Raw genomic sequence first — 17605 nt, forward strand, 5'->3', positions numbered from 1 at the left:
CTTCAAACTGTAAACACAATCTGTGATACTCCTTTAGCTGTGGTTCCCTTTGTTCCTTTATGGCATCTTCTTCAACAATTTACCCTTACGCTCTTTGGCTGAGAATCCTTCAATCTGTGATTTGTTCACTTTGTTTTGGCAAGGCTTTCCAATTTATACGACAATCAAACTCTACAACAAGGTTTGTAATGACTTATACCTTGTCTGATGACTTCCCTTTTCAATTTACAACGATCTCTAACAACTGCGGCCTTACAATGTGATTTATTTGCAATTTTTCTTTTGACCCGATGCCTCTTCAATGCTTTGTTGTGTGATTGGGCTATCTCTAGCCTCTATCAGCTCCTGGCAACAATAACAATCTCATTTTTAAAATTGCTACGAACCTTAGATAGGCTTCTTCATTTGGTGTGATTTGCAATCATCAATTAGACTTATGGGATTCACTTTCATTCGATCATCAGTATCTTCAATCATCAACGATCTTGATAATCTTTTGTCTTTTCTGCGGGCTCAATATTGGATGAACAACTTTGATATCTCCAACCTGAGATCATGGGGAGACTTCAATGTTCTCGTTAAACCCTTAACCTTGCTCTGATACCACTTTGATAGGGGTGGATGGATTGGATCAATACAATATATTGAAACACAAACACATAGAAAGACACAAAAAATATAAACAAATAAATTCAATCAATTCTTCCATGTGCTAAGGCACATTTTTCATTTATAACTTGAATCCATTACATCCATCTCACTTGATGCTAAAACCATTACATTTTCCTCCTTAAATTGAGGTCTTTGGACAATTCTATAAACATCTTAGGCCTTTAGGCCAACCTTACAAAATATTAAATATTTTGCCCTTGTAGAAAATTTTGTTCAAATAATCACCAGGGTGAGAGAAATTACATATCTCAACATTTATTTTTTGTGTTATATTTTCTCTATTTTTCGCTTGTCTCTGCTCTGCCTAGCAGAAGGTTTCCACAACACCTTTTAAACAAGTCTATTTTGTGAAAAACCCTGTGATTATTGCACTATGAGAAGACATTTTTGTCAGGCATTCATTTTTTAAAGTTTATATCTTCAGTGCAGAAAATGTGGGTTACCGTTTTACAAATGCCATTTCCAAAATTTATAAAAAATTTCAATGCATTTTAATGCAAAACCTACAATTATTACATTTCATTCTTTGAAACAACAATCTTTGAAGAATTTTATCAAATAATCCATGTAATTTTCTTATGTTCCTATGCGTTGCATGCATGTCTTCCCATGCAATACTACTTTTATCACTTTTCAAGACTAAGTGTGAGGAAAGTGTAGAGTTGGCTCTGCACCAGCCAATTACATCTGCTTGAAAGTTCCTAGATTCTGCTCAACAAACTCATCCTATGTGATCCTGCAACTATGGCATAGCATGTGGATGCTAGTAGTCCTCTTCCAAATCCTTTTCAACAAATCATTTTAAGCATATTATGAAACTACTTTTCCTTCAACACGAGCATGAGAATAATGGTGAGTGTTGTAGAAGACTCCAACTTTCCAATGCAAAAGTTTAGAATTTGAATGCTAGGAAAATAGGGCAACTAGCTCTAACTAGAGAGAATGACTGTAAAGAACATACAATGAATCCATAATCTCTTCAAAGATTGGCATATTATCTAGAGTCATAAGGGGTGGAAGTCACAACATAGGGACTAAATAGAGAAAATAGGCACATACCAGAAATGAGACCAACACAATAAAATGTTCAATCTAAAATATATACATGGTAGGGGATGCCTACCTCAAAGCCAAATTTTGATGGTCAAGCAAATCCATTGATAGTTTCAGGAAAATAGATTCCATTGTGGAATATTGAAAGACAACTATGAAGCACCTGTGAAATCAATTGTAAGCTTGCTCCTTGAACATTAGTCCTGAAATTTTCTACATCTGTATCTTCCCTAGGTGAGGCGACATGTCCAAATAACCATTCTGTTGGCAATTGACACTCATTGGATTCATATGTTGTCATTAATGACAACATGGCAACATAGCTACTTGGCAACAAGATTCATAAGGAAGCTTACACCAACACCGACACTGGCACTGGCATCCAACACTTCAATGAAGCCGACATCAGGCTTGGACCTGAAGGAATTTTTATTTGTAAAATCATTTTATTGTATAAAGCCGACATTGTATATCTTTTGTAATACATTGTAAGCTGACATAAGGCTTATTGTTTGGAAGGGTATATAGGTCAGTCTGCTAGGTCATTTTGTATATGGTGACATAGGAGGATATAGCAGAATTGTAGAATGCAAAGTATATGTATGTAGATCATTTGTATGCGAATGTTATATCATGCAATGATCTGTAGATAGTTTGGAAAGCATTCTTGGAGGAGAAAAGATATCGGTAGAAGCGTTCAGGGTTTATGATTTGGTACAAATTAGAACTATAATTGGAACTCTTTTTGGCATAGCAGATGCATTTTGTGAGTTCATTATTACTATTTCATTTTAGAAGAAGCTTGTAGTCAATGAGACTCTTTTTGTGGTGAGTAGTGTGCTCTAGGAAGTGTGCCTTCCTGCATGTGCAGGCCCCAATTTTATGTAATATCCTTTCATATGACCAGTGAACTAATATTGTGGGTCACAAATCCCATCATGGTTTTTCCTCTTTGAGGTTTTCCATGTATAAATTTTGTGTGTTATGGTGTTCATTTATGTGGATGGTTTATTTTCTTCAAGTTATATGTTTCTTCATTTACCGATTTATATGTGTATGTTATAAAAGGGCAAAATCATATCTTACTGGCAAAACACTACCTAGGAATCTCACTGCTACCTAGACTTGTAGGCTAAGACACATTACCCTAGGCAAGATATAATGAATTGAAAACTGAAGATCACTTCTCTAGGGAAAGATACAATATCACAACATTAAAAGGTTTGCATTAGGTGAACTATTGTAGAAGAAACATATCTAATTTGTTGATATTGCAGTCCTCTTTGAAGCTCAATCTGAATCTGTCACACTGACTTTGCACACTTTATAAACTTTACATCAACTCTCACATCTCCAAAAGAAGATATATGTACACTTATTTTTTCAATTACAAATACACAATTCAAAAATAATTTTTTCCTTACATATATCCTTTGCAACATCCAAAAAGCATCCGTTAGGTTGGCCTAATAGGACCTAATAAGAGAAACATGTGACAAGGTATAAGTCACTTCTAAACATAATTCATCATCCATTCAATAGATTGTGAATCAACCAAATTCATAGTTGGCCTTAATGAGATGATAACATACTTTCAAGACATTCTTCAACCAAAATAAAATAGGTCAGGATCAACCACAATTAGTATAACATATTGAGTCAGCTTCATACATCAACATTGCATATCAAAGATAGATCCCAACATGATCTAACATTAAATACACAATGCAAACCACCCAAAAAATAATGTGACCCATAAACAACTATTCTGCATTCACCTCCTTAATTAATTGATAACTAGAAGTTGATGCACAAGTAGTAAATCACTGATCTATAAAACACTGTCTAGATTTGATAGATTGTGCAACAATAGTAAGCAATAAATCATTCACCAATTCACCAATAAACTGGAAATTCCTATCATAGTTCGAATACTCTATCCTTACCATGTCCCCAAATCCACACTATCATATCTATCAATGCGGAGGAATGTGGAGCATTCTTCTACTTGCCTTGAGATTGTTCCTTTGTCAAATTGGGATTGAAGGATCAAAAACATATAACTTTTGTTGTAGACAATGAAATCAACTAAAACCTTGATAGTATGCACAAAAACCATCACCAGGCATAAATCTAGATCTGCATAACTAAAAGATGCAATGCAGTAGGATGCAGAGCAAAACACTAACCCACAATCATAAAGAGACTCATTGTCTCAACACAAACATTTTCTTCAAACTTTCAGTCATGAGGTTGAACTAGGACTATTGTCAAGACATATCTCAAGCATGCAAACTCTAACCAAAGTGTCTTCACTATAAACATAAGTTATGCCATGAGAAACCATACATACCATGGACTCTGAACTGATATTTTGTCAATTGATAAAGCTCTAAATCGACTTCTACATCAATGACCAATAACATCTCCAACACATTCTCCATCTATCCAAACTAAGTGACAACACATATTGTTAGACATCATTATTGACATTAACGACTACATATGTTGCTAATCATTCTTTGAACAAGTCTCCAACAATCTCCCCCTTTGTCAATGATGGAAATACTATGTACATATTTGCAAAAGTCTATACAAACTCCACCTTAGCTGTTATCTCTCCCCCTTTGACATCAAGGACAAAGGACATAGTATTTACACTAGTTAAAATAAAGTTGTACATACTCCCCATAAATATGTGCACACATCTCAAAATTCTTCCCCTTGGATGGAGAATCCTCAAAAATCGATACAAATATCCTCAACAAAAATGGTAACCAAAAATGTATCTTGTCTATACCTTAGCAACACCTTTGTAAAGTAAAATACCTTATATTATGTCTTCAACTATGCAAGAGTAGTCTTGCATGCAACTATAGTCGAAGAAATAATTTTGTTCTGACATTCAAATTGTAGGAATAAGTGTTCTGCTATACCAATTTCATCCAATACCTTCATCTTCTTCTCAATATGCACCACTTCTCTCAAAACTGCAAACAAGGACACCAACCTTAGGTCAATAGTCTCCCTTGAAAAATATAACTGTTTCTTGATCTAATTCCGTTGTTCCTATAGAAAATCTAGCTACATAAGATGTTGACCAATCTACACAAGGAGGGATCCATCTTTATCTTTCTCCAAGTCATATGCATTGTTCATTTGAAAAATTTGAAACTCAATTGAGTCCATTTGTGCTTTGATAATTGTTGATGGGCCTTTTGAGATTGTTGGCATTATGTGAACCGGTATGAGGAAATAATGACATTGTATGTTGTCATTGATGTCAATATGTTGAAGAAGCGAGAACCGGCATATGAGAGAACCGGTAGAACAATATGAACGGACATTTGTGCCAAAGTGAAGTGGTGTGTTTGTTCATGATGAATTGGCATATAGTTATGGGAACCGGCACATGGAAGTGTTGTATGACTACCGGTTGGTAGTCTCAACTTCAGGGTTTCCGGTTTAAGTGCTTCAAGCCTGTGTGGCTCAACTGATGACTTTGTGTGATGAGTTAGCATGGTAACAAAGAATAGATCATGTTTCCACGTAAGCCTTGTGCGCGTGAAGGTTTTTGCATGAAGGAGATTGTTCCTATCTACCTCGGGAATGTGAGAAGTCTGTAAAATGGTGATAACATGCGATGGGTTATCAGCCACCATAAAATCGGTGGAAATGGGCGATGGAGAATGTCTTGAGATTGGATCAAGAACTACTGCATTTAATGTAGTGTGCTCAACGGTCAGGATTGAACCATTCGAATTCCTTAACCTAACAGGTTTAGGGTTTAGGGTTTAGGTTTTATGCTTCCGACCTATCTGTTTCCCTATAAGGTCGATATTGTGTCTCTTTCTGAGGTTGTTGGCAAAATTTGTGTGTGTGTATCCAAGAGAAGGGATACATGATTCTTGCCACACCAAAAGGAGAGAAGTGATACCTATAGAGTTTAAGTGCAGAAGGTGAAGAGGATCTTGAGCGGATCTGCATTGGCATTGAGTGCTGTTACGAGATCATTGTAATACCTGTTGATCTCTAACCACCTCAACAGTTGGAAAATCCCTTAATAGGGTAGCCTTAACTGGCTTGCTGTAAATCCTTTAACAGGGTAATTCAAAGCTATTGAGTTCGAAATCCTTTAGCTATTGAGTTCTTGAAATCCTTTAACAAGGTAACCTTTAACAGGGTTTAACCCTTAACCGGGTATTCTAGCCATCCCTTAACCGGGTGATCCCTAATAGGATCAGTTCCTAGCAGAACCTATTGTAATGTCTCTAACCGGACAAGGCTCCTAACAGAGCGGACTTCTAAAGAGTTCAAAAATAGCTTGTGGGTATTCATCCCCACCGTGGTTTTTCCCAGTTGGGTTTCCACGTGAAAAATATGTGTGTCATGTGTGATGCTTTGCTATTGTCTGTCAAGCATATGATGGTTCGGTGTTTTATGCTTGTCAATAAAACATGTTGAACTAGATGTTATTATGGTCTGATGATAGATTACCTGTTTATGCATAAGGGTGAAATGGTAGTGTAGCCTTGAGTTGAGTGAAAAGCTAAGTGAGTAACTAGTTAATGCTTGTCTCAGTCATTCTTAGCTTTACCGGTTGCACTCTATTTCAAACCGGTGTCACTGTTTGCCAGTCATTTGAAGTGTCTGCTGTCAAACCAGTTTAGAACTATATTTTTGTCTGCACTGATTCACCCCCCCCCCCCTCTCAGTACAGGGTTAGTGCTATCCGTTCATCATTGAGACAAAAGTGAATTAGGGTTTGAAGATAATAAAACCACAAACTAACCAAATTAACCCAATACATTGAAACAAAAGTGAACCTAATAGATCAAGCCATAATCCAAATAAGGAAAGGGCTAAAATTATGATTAGATTCATTGGTTGGGAATAGTTATCCTCTTTCTTAGTTGAATTTGGAAGATAAGTATGAAATTAGGGTATTTAATAAGGAACAATTGAATTAAACTATTAAATAAACTGCTACAAATATCCCACAGAGCCACAAACTGAGATCTGGGCAAAATAAGATGTTTAGAACTTTAGAAACTATTCCCAAAAGTTTGGCTTGATTTTTCAAGATCAAGTAGTACAGATTTGCCCTAGTCCTTTGAATTTTCCTCTATCAAAAGATGAACTTGTTCATCGTTGTCGACTTTGCCAGAATTCTCGAATATAGATCCTGCACCTATTTTTTGTACATAGAAAGAAAGAGAAAGATGTTGGGGATAAGGTTTTCCTCAGGTCAAATCCACATTTAGGAATTAACCTTGAAATTGAAATATGAATTAAAATGAAAATTACTGCAAAGTGTTTTCCTTTTAAGAGAAAGGCCAAATCTGAAACAAAAGTTCTTATAATTGAAAATATACCTTGACAAAATTGTGTTTGATTCTCATGCAAGGGCATTAGGATATCTTGTATTATATCTTCAAAGAAGGTTGATCATGGATGCCATCTCGAATGCATAAAATTGACTTCACTTATGCTCTAATGCTTGATGAAAGCTTGATTGCTTGCTCACTTGAATTTGCTAGAGTGTTATTGAGATCTTGATTTTAGTTCTATTAGGTTTCAAATGAGAGGGGTAGACCTCCTTTTATACTTGACTGCCCAAAAATTAATTGAATTTTTGAAGTAGGTTGACATGGGATCAAATTTCCCACTCATTTGAGATGACCGTTGTGGGGATCATGATTAGGAGGACCACAAAACCTAATACCTTGGTCATTAGAATTAGGACTCCAACAAGAGGGGGAGATAGTGAAGGTGATGAAAATGTGAAAATGTTAGGTGGCGTGAGAAGAATTAGGACATGCATCAGGCATTGGACACCAAAGCACAAAAGTAAGGTCTAGGTAAGGACAAAATTGTATACAAATATAATTTATGATGCTACACCAAGTATCACTATTAAAATTCTCCTAAAAGATGTACAAATGGGAAATCATCAACCTCCCAAGGTCTCCTTAAGTTGGGTCACAAAAATGCGGGGACAACTAAGTGTTCATGTGGATGACCTTAACAAGAGGCACATGTGCTAGTTACAGGCTGGAGGCATAACTTACCTAAGTAGATCCCAACCTTAACGATTGAAATAAAAGATAAAAGATAGATAAGAGAAACAAGAAAATGAATCACTAGCTATTTATCCCAACAAACATTATTGACAAAATTCAAGAAATTATTAAGTATGTTAATCAATTTAACATGTCAAATTTACCAATTCAAACATGTAGATGAAGATAGATTCCAGGAAACAAAATTACCCTTCTTTTCACACATTCATTACAACCTCAAACACCTTAACACGCGTAGATTCATTTATGAAACAAAGATTCTTACAACAATTTAGTTCATTCTTGAATTAAGGAAGATTCTATAGCAAAGAGAAATATGAAAAATTCACAAGAAACACTCCATGAGATCGTAAATCCACACGTGTTGTTGTATTAAAATGATATTAGCAAATCAGTAGTATCCAAGTTCATAATCTCCACAAAATGTATCTTAAAACAACTAGAAACTGTTTGAAAGCAAAAAAAAAAATTGTACTATGGACCTCAAAGCATCAATTCGTGGACCTTGAAAATAACAAGAAATTATATTTGTAGGAGGAGACCTCCTCAAAATTAGGAACCAATCCTATCAAAAAGTCAACACCCCCAGAACACTAATACTTGGTACCCCTAGGTCATTGAATAGATCCCTTTAGGATCAAGACTCCAAGCTAAAACATCTCTCCTACTTAAGGAGCTATGCGCTCTTACAACTAGGATATGAGAAAGCTCTTTGCAATCCTCCATTGAACCTCCTGGTGGCCACTCAACAGGGTCCTTCCACTTACAGACCTCCTATAAAGTAGCTTGATTTTATTAATTATATTTTAAGAAATAAAAAATTGAAAAAAAAATTAAAATAAAATTTTAATTTTTTAAATATAAAGAAATATAAAAATAAAATAAAAATCTATCATTCTTTAAAATTTTTTCTCCTATAACACTTAAATAGTTTTAGCCAATCATAACAAAGAAAAATCATTTTAATAAATTGAAAAGTTAAAAATTTCACATGTTAACTTAATAAAATTTAAATATTTTCTAAAAATCAAATAAACTAGTATAGACATCTTAAATACATCTATCTAAAGAAATGTCGAGAGATATCAATTTTAGAGCTATTTTATTTACCTAAATGTTAGTTAACATTTTGCTTTTTAAATAATATTTATTACAAATAGAAACAAATTTTATTTTATCTAAATTTTTTTATTTTTTCATAATACATTTTTTTTTCTAATTTTAAATTAATTCAAATTTAATTTTTTGTATTAACATTTTAAAATTTTATTTTTATTAAAAATTTATTAAAAATATAATCTATAAAAATATATTTATTTTAATATATAATTTTTCGATCCTTTTACTCAATTTTACTAATAATTTTATTTTAAATATTGGTAGATTAATTTAAAAAATAAAATATGTTTATGTTTATTTTATATTTATACATCTATCTATGCCTTTTCTATTTGGTATCTATTTTGAAAATATTATGTATATAATTAAATATTGGTATTTGATATGTAAATAGTTGTCAAATTTAAGCTAAAATATTGTCATTGTAAAGACTCATTGACACTAATAACATCTTATATAATGGATGGAAAGTCAATTTATTAATAAAAAAATTGTTTAAAATCCCAAATGTCTTTAAACTTTTGTTGACTTGACCAAATAATAAAAAAAAAAATTGTTGACTTGGTCAATAAAATATGTGTTATTCTTTCCTATGTTTATTTTAATGGTTACATGACAACGAAGGAAGAAAATTTTGCAAATTATTATGCCATACTTTGTTTCTTTTCGCTCAATTAAAAAGTCAATTTGGAACAACAATGATTGAATATAGAAAAAAAATTATATTAATTAAAATCTATATTCATTAGAAATGTCCCCTTTTTTTCAAAAGACCACATGATACCTTTATGAAAAAATCTAACTAGAGACAACCTTAAAGCATGACAACAAATAAAACAGAAAACAAATATTGAAATATTTTTTTTTCGAATATTTTAAAAATAAGTAGAATCATATATGTTTTACAAATGAAAAAGAAAAAAATAATTATTTAATTAATGATTAATATTGGAAAATTAAAAGTAAAATATTTATTTTTCAATTTTTAAAAAATCATTTTCTATATATATTTATAGTTATGATTTTAAGTTTATAATGAGAAATTTAAACTTAGAGCTTAAATTTTAAATTAATTAAACTTTTAATTGATTTTTATTATTCAAATTAAATTCATGTAATATTATATATTATTAAGTAGAATATGTTAGAAGTTGATTTTAAAATAATCACATAATTTTAATTTATATAGTTGTGAGGGAAATTAAAATTTAATCATGTGTAACCTAATATATTAGGAGTACTATAAAATTTAACTTATGGATGATGTTTGTATTGCTTTGTCCTTCCTTGAGCTAAACATTAGAGATTTAAGAAATAGAATTTTCTTTATAATATTTAATAATAAATTATCATTCAATATCTATTAGTATAAAAAATAACGATTAAAATATTAATTTAAATTTAATTTTCTTAAATAACAAAAATAATTCAATTTAGTCTAAAGTTTAAAACTATTTTAAAATAAAAATAAAATAAAACAATAATCTAAATTTGCAAGAAATTAAAATCTTTAAAAAAAAAAAATTTAAGACTTATAAGAAAACTTTTAAAATATTAAATTTTAAATTGTAAGATAAACAATTCTATTTTATGAAAATGTAATTGTTTAGAAACCAAAATTCATAAAAATAAAATTTACTATATATAAATTAATATTTTATTTTTCTTTGTTTAAATCAATTGTTTTGCATTGAGTTTTTGTTCCTTTAAATTGTTGGTTTTTTGCTCCTTAGAATAGGAATTAAGGAATACAAATATATGGAATAATTTTGTCCACATTCAAAGCTTTGATAACACTATTTTTTCCATAGGTAATCACTTCAAAGAGTTTAAGAGGTATATTCATAATATTTCTGTTTATGATAATTTGCTTGTCGATATGTATTTAGTGTGTATTGTTTGGGGAATTAGAGAAATAACTATATTTATTCATGTTCTTGAAGAATTTCACTTTTGTAATCCAAGTAAAAAAACACAATTTTGTTCCTATAACATAGGCTTATCAATAGAATAATATATTATGCATGTCTATCAATTCAGTATTATGAAAAAAAATTATTTAAATGTTGTAAAGGATTTTTCTTTTGGTATTTATTAGCTTCGAAGTCTGATACTTTTTGGTTGGATGAATCAAAATCATTTTGTGTTTGAAATAAATTCAAAAGGTTGCATTTCATAGAATTATCTAAGCGTTTCAGGCATAGGTTGAGACTAAATGTTTTCAAGAATAAATACTTTGTCATCCATAATATGTACAACACAAAGCAACAAATCCTTAACATTACTACCTGAATATGTTATTTAGTATATCTTCTATAGTGTTCAAAAGTGTTTATTCTATCATATTCTTAGGTAGTTGTAAAAAGCAATGATCCTTGTTCCTTGGCTACCAAGTTTGAAGTTTTGATTCACAAGAAATATAAACCAACTTTATGGAAAGACTTTAATAATTGTTGTTGTGTTTCTGGATCATTGCATCAATGAAATTGAAAGAAAAAAGATTTTGCATCATATGTTTAAACATCCTTGATTAGAAATCAATGGCCAATTGGGATACGTAAGTATCGTGATGCGTGAATTCGAAAGAAATTATACCATCTAAGAAACTAAACATCGAGATAGGTATCATTAATCTACATCTAGTAACTAGATATAACCATCTTAGTCCATGTTAAATATAATTAGTAATATAGCACATTAATATATAATATTTCAGTATTGTATGCTTCTACCTAAGCTCTACTTTTACAACATAAAATCCTACAATAGGAGATATGAAACTTGAGGAGATCCTCATAATTATTTGAAACTAGGTTGAACAACATTACAAAAATTGGTAAAGATATATTGTAATAGCACCTTTGTTAATATTTAACCATCTAAGACATGTAAAAGAACTAAATTTCTTATAACCTGTGATCAAGATTATTGCAATTTCAAGAGTTCAAGAAGGTAGTTATTTCTAAAATTATTTTTAATTGAAGACGATATAAATATATCAGTTACATAATATTTATTTTCTCAACTATTTCATAGTTATAAATATCCAAAATTATAGCTTGTGAATCCCCAAACCTCTGCTCCCCTCTATTCCCCATTAATTTCTATGACTCAAACAATGACATTAAGAATGAAAGCCATGTATAATACATTAGCAAGGGTAAGAAAGGAGAGAAAGATTTTTAAAAGATTATAGTGTGGGGAAACATCTATTAGGGATGCATATTATAATACAACACACGATGACTTAGACAAGCTACATCATTAGTATTGTCAAAAAATCTAGGAAAGCACAAACTTTCCCTATAAACCTTTACCAAAGATGACATCAATATTTTTCTGCCCATGTATATTGCTATTTAAGTGATTTGAAATTTGGTTTTCTTATGAAATAAAGTGATTCTTTGTACTATACATAAATTGCATTTCAAAAGTGCCAAAGTTTCTATTCAAAGTATTTAGGGAGTTACTCTAAGAATTGGCTATAACAAATTGAAACAAAACGAAAAATGCAATACATGATGTAAGGCGAAATCTTGTTCCAAGAAAAAATAGATATGGTTTATTAGTCAGGTTTCTCTTAAGAGAAATGCTAAAGGAAGATATAAGTTTATGTTTTGTTTTGAGATCTTGGCTAGGTTTATAAAGTTAGTTTCATAATTGCGATTTTTCATTTTTGAAGTTTTCTTGTCTTCGTCATCTATTTGTTTAGAATTTCTTTTTCTTTAATAAAATTATAAATTATTGAAATGCATGACCATTGATTTATGGATTTGTTCATCTTATGTGCATTACATTTTTGAAATTTTCTTGAAGCAGTGTGAAGGATCTATTGAACCAATTAACTTCAAACTTGTTACAATCAAACTCTTTATTATTATTTATAAATATTAGATATTTTCCAATTTGATATCTCTCAACATATTTATATTTTTGTAAAATATTGATATGCTAGTCAACAAATAGCATTAAACACTTTTGTCTATGAAGTACACAAGAGACACCTTTGACTGTGATTAATAATTAATAAAAGATTAGAATAATGAATTTTCAATTTTCAATTAATTAATAATCATGGTCAAAGGTACATCCTTATCCTGCATAGACATTTTGTCCATTTTGACGACTAAATAGACATTGACAACACTCCATACATTGATTACTTAAATTTTAAAATACAACAATTTTTTAATATTTGATTAACTGATAAGCATAATCGAAGATACATCCTATATGCTATATAGACATTTCAATACAAAACTTTTTTTTTTTATATTGAAACAATGCAATTGCAAAATGAAGTTATCAGCAAGTAGTTAAATAAATAAAATAAGAAAATACAATGAACAATACAGTCAAAGAATGCACAAAAGACACAGAACTATTTAATTGAGCCCATTCTATCTAGCCTGTCCATTTTATCGGTTGCAAACACTGACGTATTTCACGATTTTGACAAAACTCAATAATGATCAGAACCGAACGACGTGTAGTAATCAGAACCAAGCAACTTCGGAGTAGGTCGGTGGCAAAGTCGTTTACCAGGAAAATTATTTTCCCACCGTCTATCTCTTCATTTTTCTCTCCACGTTCTTTGAACCTTGACTGGTAAACGTGGGTGTACTCGACTCACCAAGAACCCAACAAAAGGGGTGTACTTTTGCATCCCTATATAAAGAGCATACACCGCAGAACAAAAGACGCAGCAACTGAAATCCTAACTGAACAAAAGAGCCCAAAGCAATGGATCATTTCTCAAGTTTATTGAGCAGCACCCTGGTTTTTTATTCTGTAGTATCCATTACTGTTATATACATGCTCACCAAGCTCAGAAGCAAGCCATCTGGGAGGCTGCCACCAGGACCACGTCCCTGGCCTTTGGTTGGGAACATCCTCCAGGTGGGCAAGAATGCGAACGAATCCTTCTTCGAGCTTGCGAAGATCCATGGCCCCCTCATGACCCTCCACCTAGGATGGCGGACAACTGTAGTAGCCTCATCGCCCGCCATGGCCAGAGAGGTTCTCAAAACGCAGGACCCATCCCTGTCAGCACGTACAATGATTGAGGCCGCCAAGTGTCTCGAGTATGGCGAAAACTCGCTGGTGTGGAGGGACTGCGTGCCACGCTGGCGCACTCTCCGCCGCATCTGCACCACCCAGCTCTTCACTGTCAAGCGTCTGGAGGCACTCCACCACCTGCGGCGGGAGCAAATGAGAAGCATGATGAGGGCTATTTATAAGTCCACGTCAGCTCCTGTGGATATCGGCCATGCTGCCTTCCTTACCAGCTTCAATTTGGTGGGCAACATGATATTTTCCAAGGACATGTTCGACTGGGATGAGTCGGAAAAGTCGAAAGAGTTTAAGAAAGCGCTCGCTGACATGCTCTTTGTTGGTGGCAAGGCTAATTGGGCTGATTATTTTCCCTTCCTCAGGCCTTTCGACCCGCAGGGCATAAGGAAGGAGATGACTAGGATTTTTAGGATTATATTTCCAGTCTTCGATCAATATATCGACGAGCGCCTGCAGAGCGGGACAAGAAGCGAGGAGGAAGACAAGGATTTTCTCGATATTTTGCTCGAGAGTAAGACCGAGACTGGGGAGAAGCTCACAAAGTTTGAGATCACTCGCTTCTTCTATGTAAGTATATCTATCCTACAAACAAAGTATGAGATCGCTAGCTGTCCATCTTATATCTAGTTTTAGTTTTAGTTTTGAGAGAGTTTCTTAACAAGATGATTTTGATGTTTGTTATGTTTATAGGACTTGTTCACAGCAGGGAGTGAAACTTCTAGTCACACAATTGAATGGGCCATGTCAGAAATCATACGAAATCCAATGGTAATGGAAAAAGCGAGGGACGAATTGGACAAGGTAGTGGGGAAAGAAAGAAGAGTAGAAGAAAGTGATATTGACAACCTCCCTTATCTTCATGCAGTTGTTAAAGAAACCTTTCGTCTACACCCTGTTGCTCCCCTTCTGATCCACCATAGAGCCCTTGACTCTTGTGAAATTGAGGGGTATGTTATACCTAAGGATGCCCAAGTGTTTGTGAATGTTTGGGCGATTGGAAGGGACCCTAATGTATGGCCAGAACCAGATAGGTTCTTTCCAGAGAGGTTTGTAGACTCAGATGTGGAATACAAAGGGCAAAATTTTGACTTGCTTCCATTTGGATCAGGGAGGAGAATATGCCCAGGGCTCCCTTTGGCTCATAAAATAGTTCATGTAATAGTGGCTACTCTCCTTCAATGTTTTGATTGGCAGCTTCCCAATGGACAGAATCCAGAAAAGTTAGATATGAGCGCAAAGATTGGAATCAATTTAACAAAGGTACAACATCTGGTTGCAATTCCCACACCTCGCTTACCACAACATATTTATAACTGATTGCTACTATGATAAGGGAAAAATGTTCTTTCTAATTAGTCACTCTTGTGTTATGCTTGGAAGTAGTACTTCCTTTAAGTAAATTAAAAGGCTTAATATCTAAATGGATCATTCATGAACTATATTGAACTATATTGTATTGAACATTCTTCTCAAAGGTTGTTCTTTTGATAGAAGAAATGGAGGACCTATTACATTCCTATGGAAGAAGAGGAAAATAGAGTATCCATTGTCATTACTATGTATGAATGATATGCAGCTATTTATGAATGTATGGATGGATGGAATGCAATATATACAAATGAGATGGAATGATGATCCATGGTGCTTTATTTTTCATCATTGAGCTTTAAAATGTTGTAAGAAAATACAAGCAACTTGACATAAAGATTCAAGATGACCAGAGTATTTCTTACAAGGATTTTGATATAGCAAGTTAATACAAGCAACTTGATATAATGGATCAAGTTGACCAGAGTATTGCTTGCAGAACAGACAAGGATTATCTCTGTTCATGCATGACTTGGATCGTCCTCCTTGATCTTAGGTTGATCATATCTTGAGACAAGTGCATACCATACTAAGAGATAAAAATCTTTATCCAGTTTGGATGAGGTAGGAAGAACCAAAGGAAGAGCATTGTACCTGCAAACAAACAGTATATACATAAAGAATAAAGAATAAGGATTCTTGGTAATGGTGCATGCCCATATGGTCGAGGTATACGCTGTAGTCAGCAAGCCGTAATGATCTATGATTGCATTTGGCATAAGATCATGTAGGTTGGTGAACTTCCCACGTAGACACCATTAGTACATGCCCTAGAACTTCATCGGAAATAATGCGCAAACGATACAAAACAATGCTGCAAGATCCTGATACAGATAAACGAACGATTGTACTCACAAATCAACCAAGTATTTGATAGCTTAACATAATTTTCTTGTCAAAGAAAACGTCACTTTTGTCTTTGTTTTGGTAAGGAAGGATGCATCCTTGTTGAAGACAGTTTGATTGTTGATGTTGATTGTGTGGTTGATTGGTAAATGGTCATTGTGTGAGTAGTTTGTCAATGTTTATTTTGGTATCTGCATGGATGGGTATGTACAAGGTGTTGCCATGTTTTTGTGTGATTTTTCAATGGTTTTGTCGATGTTTTTGGATTTTGAATTGTTTTGAATGTTTTTGGTATTTTTGCGAGATATTTTTGAATGTTTTTGGATTTTTGATGATTGTTTGAATGAAGAACTTAATGAATCACAAGACAATGTAGAATCCACTTCCATCAATAGGTTAAGGGCATTGCCCCCAGTTTTTAGTCATGACTATAAAAAAGCGAGATGCAGGATGCATGGAGTACTATCATAATTGCAGATGAATAACAAGCCATGTTTTTTGGATGGATGGATGTATGTATGAAGTAGATGTGATCGCAACAAGTCTGAAAGACAATGGAGCCATAGCCTTTACGAGTGGCGCCTGTTTGCCAGGTTTTCACCACCGTACTTACCCAAGGTGCCACCGGAGTGGTTGTTCACCGTTTGGATGCATGATTTTTCTTTACTTTTTTTGAATGTTTTTGTATTTTCTTCAGGACATTTTTCTGAATGTTTTTGGTATTTTTTGGTATGCAAGGGAGCTTGATGCTCTATACAGCTTAGGTATAAAACCGTTTGAGGTGCATGCTGTTAATTGGATCTGCGAGCGGTTCTCCTTCTGATGTAGCCAACTGATATGCCCTGGACCCGAACACAGCAGTGACAACATATGGGCCCAGCTAGTTTGATTCAAAGTTGCCCTGATGTTCTCTGTTTGGTTGGTTGCGAGGATTCTCTCGTAGAACAAGATCACCTACCTCAAATGTACAAGGTCTAACTCGGTGATTGTAGCTTCTGCTCATGCGCTGCTGATAGGCTTTGAGATGGTTGTATGCAGCTTGTCGCTTCTCATCAAGTAACTCTAAGTCCTAAAGACGTGAGACTCTGTAAGCTTCATCATCTATCAGATTATGCAAGGAAACCCGTAATGATGGTATCTCAACCTCAATAGGTAAGATAGCTTCTGCACCATAGACCAATGAATAAGGAGTTGCACCTGTAGGGGTTCGAATGCTAGTTCGATATGCCCATAGTGCCGGATTTAGTTGAACATGCCAGTCATGGCCGACATCATTGACTGTCTTCTTTAGGATCCTCAATATGTTTTTATTGGATGCTTCGGCCTGACCATTGCCTTGTGGGTAATAGGGAGTGGAAAAGCGGTGTTGGATATGAAATTTCTCACAAAGT

General features: G+C 33.5%; 1 protein-coding gene across 1 annotated transcript; it reads left to right on the forward strand.

The window, feature by feature from the left end:
- Positions 1-13642: 13642 nt before the first annotated feature.
- On the forward strand, positions 13643-15439 carry LOC131060957 ((S)-N-methylcoclaurine 3'-hydroxylase isozyme 1). The gene is made up of 2 exons (XM_057994425.2): positions 13643-14567; positions 14691-15439. The coding sequence occupies exons 1-2, from the start codon at positions 13671-13673 to the stop codon at positions 15315-15317; spliced, it is 1524 nt and encodes a 507-aa protein (XP_057850408.2). The 5' UTR covers positions 13643-13670; the 3' UTR covers positions 15318-15439.
- The last annotated feature ends 2166 nt before the right edge of the window (positions 15440-17605 follow it).

This window comes from Cryptomeria japonica, chromosome 9, assembly GCF_030272615.1.
Source record: "Cryptomeria japonica chromosome 9, Sugi_1.0, whole genome shotgun sequence".
Taxonomy (NCBI): Eukaryota; Viridiplantae; Streptophyta; class Pinopsida; order Cupressales; family Cupressaceae; genus Cryptomeria; species Cryptomeria japonica.